The sequence below is a fragment of the Echinops telfairi genome, unplaced genomic scaffold (genome assembly GCF_000313985.2).
Source record: "Echinops telfairi isolate 266 unplaced genomic scaffold, ASM31398v2 ScPeMD7_7424;HRSCAF=8462, whole genome shotgun sequence".
In the NCBI taxonomy this organism is placed as follows: domain Eukaryota; kingdom Metazoa; phylum Chordata; class Mammalia; order Afrosoricida; family Tenrecidae; genus Echinops; species Echinops telfairi.
Genome location: NW_022111324.1, coordinates 77,261,315 through 77,271,250, shown reverse-complemented (window position 1 = coordinate 77,271,250; position 9,936 = coordinate 77,261,315). Strand labels below are relative to the sequence as shown.

General features: G+C 40.2%; 1 protein-coding gene across 2 annotated transcripts in view; it reads right to left on the bottom strand.

Annotated features, from left to right (window-relative positions):
• Positions 1-9,936, bottom strand: part of SDCCAG8 (SHH signaling and ciliogenesis regulator SDCCAG8) — a 282,359-nt gene that overhangs the window by 204,490 nt on the left and 67,933 nt on the right. For both annotated transcript variants that reach the window (XM_013003961.3, XM_045298104.1), the window contains exon 11: positions 234-368. In XM_013003961.3, coding sequence (XP_012859415.3) covers positions 234-368 — 135 coding nt within the window. The remainder of the gene's footprint in view (positions 1-233; positions 369-9,936) is intronic.

Below are 9,936 nucleotides of genomic sequence, written 5' to 3'. Positions count from 1 at the left end.
TGAGGGAGTACTTGAGTGGAGGCCCAATGTCCATCTGCTACCTTAATACTAAACCTATAAATATATGCACATAGATCTATTTCCCCATCATCATATATAAATATTATTATTGAGGTTTAAAAAATCTATTCCAAAATTTTCTCTGATACCAGTAAAAGCTTTGCACGCACACTGAGGAAACATTTAAAAATATATCTATCAAAGTAATCATTTCACTAAGATTTCCTTCCTACCTCTGTGACATCCTTTTCCCTAGAAGCAAGCTGGTGCTGCGTTTCCTCTAGTTGATTAGTAGCTGAAGTCTTCTCTCTTAAAGTCTTTTCCATCTGGGCCTCCAGTTGGGCAATATTCTGAGACAAAGTCATTATCTATAAGAAGAAATAATTTAATTATTTCACAAAATAAGTACTAAACTTTTCTTGAGTGCAGAGTCTCAGCATGGTCACTAGGCTTTTTGCTAGTTATTTTTCTATATGGATTGCATATGTCCATTTCTCTATCGCCCCATCTCATCTAACTCCCATGACAATTCTGGTCTGAAGCTCACTTTGGTAAACTTTCAGCTTTAACTGAAATCTTAATGTAACAGAGATCAGACAACTAGTTAAGTTAAGAATAAATTTTGGATGAGGTGCTGAGAAATCAAACAACTCCCACCTGGGAGGCATACAAAAGGTTGATTGGGTAAATCAAGCCTCCCCAATCAATTCTCCCATTATCTAACCAGCTACCTCCTACTTCCTCTACCACAGTGGTTCTCAACCTTCCTAATGCTGCGACCCTTTAATACAGTTCCTTATGTTGTGGTTGACCCCCCCCCCAATCATAAAATTATTTTCATTGCTACTTCCTAACTGTAATCTTGCTACTGTTAGGAATCGTAATGCAAATATCTGATATGCAGGATGTATTTTCATTGTTATAAATTGAACATAATGAAAGCATAGTGATTAATAACAAAAACAATATGTAATTATATATTGTGATATATTTATTTCTAATTACAAATCAATGAAATTTTGTCTTGAAGCATGGAATAACAGTCTTCACGCCTGGTACTCGTATGTGGGCGTATCTGCATGTGGGAGGACCCACCTGGAGAAGGATAGAGGAGCGGTGTCTTGGTTCCTAAGACCATAGGAAATATGTGTTTTCCATGATCTTAAGCGACCCCTGTGAAAGGGTGGTTCCACTCCCAAAGGGTCATGACCCACAGATTGAGAACCATTGTTCTACCAGATTTGGCTCAGGTTTCATTTCCACTCCGCCAAGAAGCCTTCATTGACCACTGGGTCCCCATACTAAGTAGATGCCCTTTCATATATTCAAGTTGATATCCAACTAATGTGCACTGGTATAGCAATCTCGGTGGTTTATAGCTGGCATCCATTTTCATGGTCATTGTACTGTACTGATTGTTTAATATTTTGACTATCACTCTGACATGTGTTTCTATAGCAACCTGTGTATACCTCTATCACAGTAATTATCTACTATGAATTGAATTATGTCCCCAAAAATATATATGTTGAAGTATTAACTCCTAGGCCTGTATAGATGATCATGTTTGCAACAAAGCTTTATTTTTCCTATTGGTGAGCTCACACCACAGTAGGTTGGGTCCTAAACGGAATGGTGTCTTATAAAAGGTGAGTAAAGTTACACCGAGGGAGATATCCAGGGGAAAACGCTATGTGGTGACAGAAGCAGATGCACTGATATGCAACAAAAAATGCCAGATTAACAGCAGTCACTAGGACGTTGAACAGATGCACAGAGACATAATCTCTGTGGCCAAAACGCCGGGTTGGATTTTGAGCATCTCAAACCTGTGAGGTAAGACCTTTCTGTTCCCTAAAGTCAGACTCTAGAAGTATTTTGGCTTTCTATTTTGAGGGGCTGTTTGTTCCCTGAGTAGTTGAAAAATCCTTAAGCTCTTCACTAGGATCTTAACACTTGATTAATGAATTAACAATTAGCATCAATGGCTTTTTTTAGGGACTCTGGAAGTATCCCAAACCAGAACAAACTCAGTGGTATCAAGTCAATTCTGAGTCACAGCAAACCGATCTGGGGTTTCTGAAGAGTCAATCTTCATGGAAGCAGATCACCTTATTTTTTTCCCTCGGTGGGTTTGAACTGCCAATCTTTCAGTTAGCTGTCCAATGCCTTCCTGACAGTGCCACCAGAGCTTCTTCCATAAGTATCAGGTGGTTAATTTTTCTTCTCAGGGTTAGACAAGCTTTGTAGATGATAAATACAGTAGCTTTGTATACGTGTATGTTTAAGCAAAACTTCAGATATTTATTTTTCTAATTGCAAAATATGCATCAGTTTCTATTATCAGACATCTATCAAGGCACACCCTTTCCATACAGTTCCCTCTTTGTGCTACCCGTTACATCTTTCCTCTGTCCACTACCTGTCTTCTCCCTCCTGTCACCCATTTCCTGAGGTCTCCCCTCCTGTTGTCACACCTTCTTTTCCCCACGCCCACCATCTGGAAGTCAACATTACCCGGCAGGAGCTTCTCCAACCACATCTGTTGTGGAGACAGAAGTAACACAGACACAGCTGCAACACTGCTGGATGTCCAGGGCACTGACATCAGGTAAGTCCTTTAAACTTTGACAGGAGCAAGGAAGAGACAAGGACATCCAGACTGGGAGTATTTAACAGAAATTTCTGTATGGAAGTAGTCCCTAAAGCCCTAAACATGGTATGAAGCAATACTCCCTATACACTTTAGAAGAATTAAGTATTCTGGCAATTGACTATTGCACAGGAAACTGAGGAAATGTCTGAGGTATACACAGTGCTCAATAAGTATATGATTAATGATTAAATAAACTAACAAACGTGAGTGGTTCAGTGCAGCCAAGCACTATTACTGATGACAGTAGACCAACTCACAGAAAATACTATTCACAGATGAATGGCTCAACCTGTCTAGGTGGAAATCTACTCTCCTAGAGTTAATGCTGAATTTCAGTACAAATGGAATTTTTAAAATAAAAAATAGAAGGAATAAACTAAGAGGGAAGCAAATGAAAGAAACTCTAAAGTCTCCCAAAGGGCCCTGACTGTTGGGAAAGCACGGATACTTGCTCTAGCACCAACTATATAGCAATGCTAACATTAACTTGTCAGTCTCCCTTCCTAGATTAAGCTCCGGTGCTAGACTTGATATTGATTCTCTTCTTTAATGCTCTTGAAGAAAGCTTTATACTGGACTCGTTTTAGATTTGCAAAATCTGAGATTCAGAAAACTAAGCACTTTGCCCAAGTTCATCCAAGATACTAAAATAAAAGCTGGGCTTCATATCTAAGTCTGTCTGCTTTCACCAGGAAAAGGCCTAAAAAAATCTCTCCAATAAGGCTACTACTTTTACTCTATGAATCAGAATAGCAACCATCAAAAGTTAAAATTATTAAATACCCATTCTAAGCCAGGCATTATGTTAGGTATTTTCAAAACATTATCTCATTTAATTCTATCAATTCTTTAAAGTACTTGTTATCCACATTTCTCAATCAAGCTCACTACCATCCAGCTCATTCTGACTCAGGGGCCTGTGGATTTCTGAGACTGTGAATCTTTACAGGCCTAGCAGCCCAACATGCAACCCATTACACCACCAGGGCTCCTTGTCCATTATTTACTCCTCTGAAATGAAGGAAGGCGAAAGGAAGTTGTTTAAGGTCACAGAAAGATCAATTTGTAATTCATTTTTATTCTAAAATCACTTTCTTTCCTCACCATCCACTGTCTCTAAGCCACTGCCACTTCTGGGTTAGAGCGCTTTCTTTGCTCTGAGGTTTTTATCACTATTAAGGGTTCATATTGGGCAAAAGAAGCTTTAAAGCTTGTGCATTGTAGTTCCAAGGCTACCTTTATTCATGAAGTCATTGTTTAGTCTTTCTTTTCACTATCACGTCAGCAATTCTCATCCGGGTATTTTATAGACGACACTTCGGCAAGATAAAAGATTTCTAGTTTATAAACCAAGAAAATAAAAATCCCCTATTTATGAACAATAGAATGTCTTTGCTTTTATTACCATTTTATCTCACATGCAATATTCAATTCACAACTTTGCATCCATTTATGTCTTATTCATGTTGGTTATAATCAGTAAATCCTTCCAAATCTTCTGGATCTCCAATTCCTATCTATTCTTTAGTGCTTAAATGCCACAGAGTCTTCCATGATCTCTTGAGATAGGGTTCCATTCTTTCCTTTGAGTTCTCATTACTTTGGGTATACCTTTCTAATGCCACAGGCCTTACCAGTAAAATGATATTAGGGAGAGATAGAGAGTACATTCTATATCACAGTGTGTACTGAGCAATGAGTATCTTGATCATATGTTGGATAGACAATAAATCTGAGGAAACTGTCCATTCAACATGCATTTGAATTGGTAGAAGTAGCTACCAATTCAGCATTATGAAGCTCTGAGAAAAAACAGTATGAAGATGAACCATGAAAGATCAGTCAGAGAGCAGAAGATGATTATTCTAGGCAGATAGCAAAGAACAGCACATGCAAAGCCTGAAATGGAAACACAGTGTGGCACACTGGCATGCTTGCATGTTTAGGGATGTGCAAACAGGTGGTTATATTGGGAATGCAAGAAGGATTGAAGAGCCAGTGCATGTAATTGTAGCCCTAATGTTAAAACAATTAGGTCTTATGATGTGGCCCTACTCAATACTGGTCCTCATAAAGAGATCACTGAAGATATAGGGGCTATAGCAAAGTGTGGTGAAGAAATCAGATGGTGCCTGGCTATAAAAAAGAAGAGAATTGAAAAATAAAAAAAAATAAATAAGAGAATTGGACTCTTAAAGGCTTGTCTTAAAATAAGCAGCCAGCTAAGTGAGGTATCAATCGAGTACACACAGAAGAAGCATGCCAGCCTGTGTGATCCAAGGACTGTAAATAATAAATTTCAAGATTGGGGGAGGGAACTGTATTAGAGCTTAAATTCTGAGCATCAGTTTGCATATGGCTATGATTAACAGTGAAAGCCCAAAGTCCAACTGCAATCTCCCCAAGTGGATTAAACAGCCTTGCTATCAGATAAAGTGCATTGGAATGGAGATTAATGCAAATGCAATCAGGTTAAAATTTAACAACTTATCGTTTGTTGTCTCTTTTGACCTATTTTAAATTTATTCTAGTTTTTATTATTTTCTGGTTTATTTTCTATGGAAGATTTTCTGTTTTATTGTTGCTTGAAATTTTTTTTTTTTTACATGAATCCATGAGAGGTAAATTTATAGGGACAGTAATTGGATTAATAGTTTCTTATGGTATGGCAGGGGATGTTGTGAGGAAATGGGGAATTAAAAATAATAAGTAAAAGAATGAAGAAAATGTCCTAAAATTGATTGTGGGGATAATTGCACAGCTATCTTTAATATGTTTAAAACACTGAATTATATGATATGTGAATTATATGTCAATAAAACATTTTTCAGTTTTTTAAAAAAAGAAGAATGGAAAGACCAATAAAAGCTATAATAATATAGAATCTATAAGCTCTGTTAAAGGAGCCAAAATTTTAGCATATTAAAGCAAGAGACTGGCATATTGAGACATTGGTTGTTTTTGCTTTTCTATTATAAGCATTATTTATTGAAAGTCAAAATTTAAAATATTTCATTGTCCAAAGTTTTGTTGTTGTTGTTGTTTTTGTGTACCTTTGAGTCGATGATGACTCACAGTAACCATATAAAACAGAGTAACACTGTCCCGTGGTGAGAAGCTCATTTTGAAAAGATCACCCTGGCTATAGTTTAGGGATCAGTTGAGAAGGAGCCAAGATTGACTGCAAGGAGTCCATTAGTGACTGTAGGGACAATGCAAGGGTAAACTATGGGTAGCAGAGGGATGGAGAGACAGGGTAATGCAAAATGTTTAGGAGATGGATTCACTAGAACTGAAAGGCAGCTGCAGAAATGTTTAGATTGAGGAAAGCGAGGAGACAAGGATGAAAGCAAAGTTTCTGAGTTAGGCAACTGCATACACAGTATTGCCCCTGAGATGAACAGGGGTTCCACTGGGAAGATGGAAAGATAAACTTGTTTGGAATATCAAAAAGAAACCTACAGTTGCAGGCCACAAGAGCATCCACAGTAAAAACTGTGAGAGTGGGAACTTGAGGGGACTGTCTTATTTTCCTAGGACTTGCAAGTTTTCTGCCTTTGAAAAGTCTTACCAGTTTTCTATCACTCCTTTTGGTAGAAAATATTTGAGTTTTCCTTCTCTGACAGATTTCCACTTTACAGAGATGCTAACTTCCACAGGTTTACCTGGATATGGAATAAAAGACACCTGAGTCCCTAATTCTCTGCTGAATTCTAGAAACTTCTATTAAGTTGCTTTCTAAATGTGTCTATTTCATTAATCTCAAAATTAATTTAAACTCATATTTCTCCCAAATCTAGAAATATGGATGAAGTGATACCAAGGAAAGAGAACCTTTCAGGATGAGGATTAAGAATTTTAAACCATTCTCTACAAGTAGTCCATGGATGTGTTTAGCACACATGGCGCTGGTCATTTTATCTGCTGTGGGTAAGGCCCACAAATGCAGTGAGCTGAAGAGAAAACAGAGGTAACAATGTACATGGGCAAATCTTTCAAGAACCTCGAATATTAAGGAGAATAAAAGGAAGGATATGGGATTAACAAGATCATTTTCAACCTTGGCTGCACATTGGAATCACCTAAGTAACTTTCAAAACGAGTGCGGTGTGGATCTCAAAAGTTCGGATGTAATGTCTTAAAGTGCAGTTTGGACAATGTGATTTCCAGAAATCTTGTGTACCCAAGACCGAGGGTCCCTAGATTAGAAAAAAAGATGATTGCTTTCAGCAGATGAAATGAATCTGAAACTATGTTTCTGTTTATGGGAGAGGCTGTCGTGGAAGAAATAACTCCATGCGAACAGTGAACTTGATCTGCTGCTAACTGGAATGTCGGTGGCTCAGCACCACCCAGACACCTCACAAGAAAGGCTTAGCGATCTGCTTTCAAAAAGTCAGCATTAAAACGCTTACTCTGACACGCACATTGTACTGTGAATCTGAAGTAGCCTGATGGCAACTGGCTGGTAGTAGCAGAAAGGTTAAAGGCTCAGAAGATGTGGGGAGAAGGGGAGATAATGGAATGAAGTGCCTGAGATGGTGGAAGAGGATAGGAAGCTACAACAAAAGGGAAAGAACTAGGACTGAACCTCTTCCATTTGGGAATGCAGGTGAAATTTTATTTAAAGGCAGGTGTGAAAGGACGATAAATGGTAAAGGTAGTTACCATGTGATAGTTTTTCTTTTCCTTCTTAGGTAAGTCTCTCCACTGTGGGGGTGGGGAGGTGGTATAGTTGAGATTCCATGAAGACTAAACGTGATTTTAAATAAATGGGTCAAAGATACCATCAGTTCCCCACTAGAGTACTATAATTATCTCCTACATGATCTCCAGGCATCTGTTCTGGGTTTCTCTCCAATTTACTGACAATGGTGCCAGTAGGATAATTTTTTCTCAAATATAAATAATATCATGTCACTGACCAACTTAGAGCAATTCTGATTTCCTATTACTTTCTAATTTGAAATCCTTAATATGGTTGTTAAGGTTTTCATAATTTGTCTCCTGAATAATTTTCCAAAAATTCTTTATTGTTCTGCCCCTCATTCCCTATGCTCCAGTCATCTAGACCTAAATTCCAAGAGAGTATTATATACCTAGCTTCAGAGTCCTGGGGGGATTGTTGTCCTGGGCCTAAAACTCCTCCCTTAATTCTGTACCTGCCAACTCCTACTTACCCCCATTTCAACTATCATATTCAAAGGCTCTTTCTTAGGAAAGTCGCACCTTACTGTGTAGACTAGGTCAGAGTTTATAGTTGTGATGGTTAATCTTATGTGTCAACTTACCTAGGCTATGGTTCTGTTAGGTAGCTTAGCATAGGGACTGGAGCATCTATTACGCATGCTCAGAGGTTCCAGCTTCCAGCTAGAAAGGGGTGGTATACTGCACATGCTCAGAGGTTCAAGGAAGGAGTGGTACACCTAGGTGGGCGTTACACCTGGCTCGGCCCATCTAAGCCAGGTGAATTCGAGTCAGCCAATTAGGTCAGCCAGTATTGTTGAACACAACTCCCAATGGGGCCCCTGAAAAGCCAGAGACTTTGCTCTGGTGCTCCCTCTCCCAGCGGCTCCGACACAGTGCAGCGGGAACTGGGCTGCGGTCCAGAGCAGCCAGGATGCGGCCCGAGTGGCTGAGCCACTGTCCCATGCACTTGTGCCACTTCTATTCTCTATAAACTCACTTGGATCACAAACCAGGCTTTGGTGTGAATTCTTTCTCGCACGGAGCCAAGACCAAGGTATATCTCTCCCACGAGAGATCTAGCATATTGGTGCTGTGACTCGGATATATAAGGTAAGCTGGCTCCAGATAATTTCTTGAAGTGGGCCCTCACATGCGAAGTTTTGGGGTACCTTCTGGACTCTTTTTCACCTCAGCACCCTTGGGAGACGGCATGTAGCTAAAGGAAGCTGGGCTGTTCTCCTCCCACCAAAACACCATGGGAGTGGATGGTCCCCGGAACTGACTCACAGGGACACTCATAATGTATTACCACAGCCCCGTTCTTTGTGTCTGTCTTTTCTTTTGTTCTTACTGGTATATAGGACTTCACGTCTGCCTTTCTGTGTCTGCCTTCCGGAGAGCTTGCATGCCTTCCCCAGCTTTGGTTTCTGGGAGGGGATGGGGGCACTGTTGCCTGCAGGGTAGGAGAATTTCGATTCCCAGAGCTTTTTTGAGTCTCAGTGGTATGCTTTGTGTTCCAGCCATCTAGATGGCTGAGTGCGCCCACGTAAACCCAGGAATTGGCCCCTCAGATGTATCCTCTCCAATTGGAATAGATTTGATCCAGAGAGGCTGGACAAACAGAAGGTGATTTCATTTTTTTTTCAACTCTATTTGTCCATAATATCTTTTAGTAAAAAGAGCATTGTGGTCAGAGAATGGTACACTTTCCCTTCCAACGCTGATTCAGTTACAACATTTCTGTAGAAGGATGGGGAAGTGGGCGGAGATGCCATATATTAGAGCATTTTTCCTTCTGAGGAGCAGTAGAGACCGTCGTTCCCAGTGCACCCAGGACCCCTAAGGGATCTGGAGTTAGGGGCAAATTTTCTCCCAGCCCTGAACCTGCCAACATTCTGCCCGTAGTAGAGGCAGCTGGGGAGTTTGGTCGCAGTCTAAAAGCCTTTCACTCTAATTAAACTCAAGCAAATTCCACCTAGATAAGAGAGGCTGGACAAAAAAAAAAAATGTGAGAAGAAAATAAAGGGACAAATCGCCCCAGAGGGACATGAAGTGTGGGAGGTAGGGGAAGAGAGGAGGAGTTGGCCAACCCAGGGACAAGGGAACAATGAATGGTTCAAAACCAATGGCAGGGAGGGATGGGAGGACTGGTAGGGAGTGACCAAGGGAAAGGAAACTGCGAGGAATTACCGAAACCAGGATGACGGCTGAACATGGTAATGGGACAGGAGGAAAGCGTAAGGAAATAGAAGAAAGGAGTAGGAGGCAAAGGGCATATATAGAAGCCTAAATACAGACATGTACATATGTAAATATATTTAAGATTATGGGAGAAATGGACCTAGGTGCATATATTTATAGGTTTAGTTGTAGGGTGGCAGGTGGACAGTGGGCCTCCTCATGCGCATTCCCTTAATACAAGAGCACCTTGCTCAGCTCAACGGTCATTTCATGAGACCCACCTTCCACACATCGCTGAAGACAGACGTGTGCATAAGCAAATGTGGTAAAGAAAGCTGATGGTGCCCGGCTATCAAAAGATATAGCATCTGGGGTCTTAAAGGCTTGAAGGCAAACAAGCGGCCATCTAG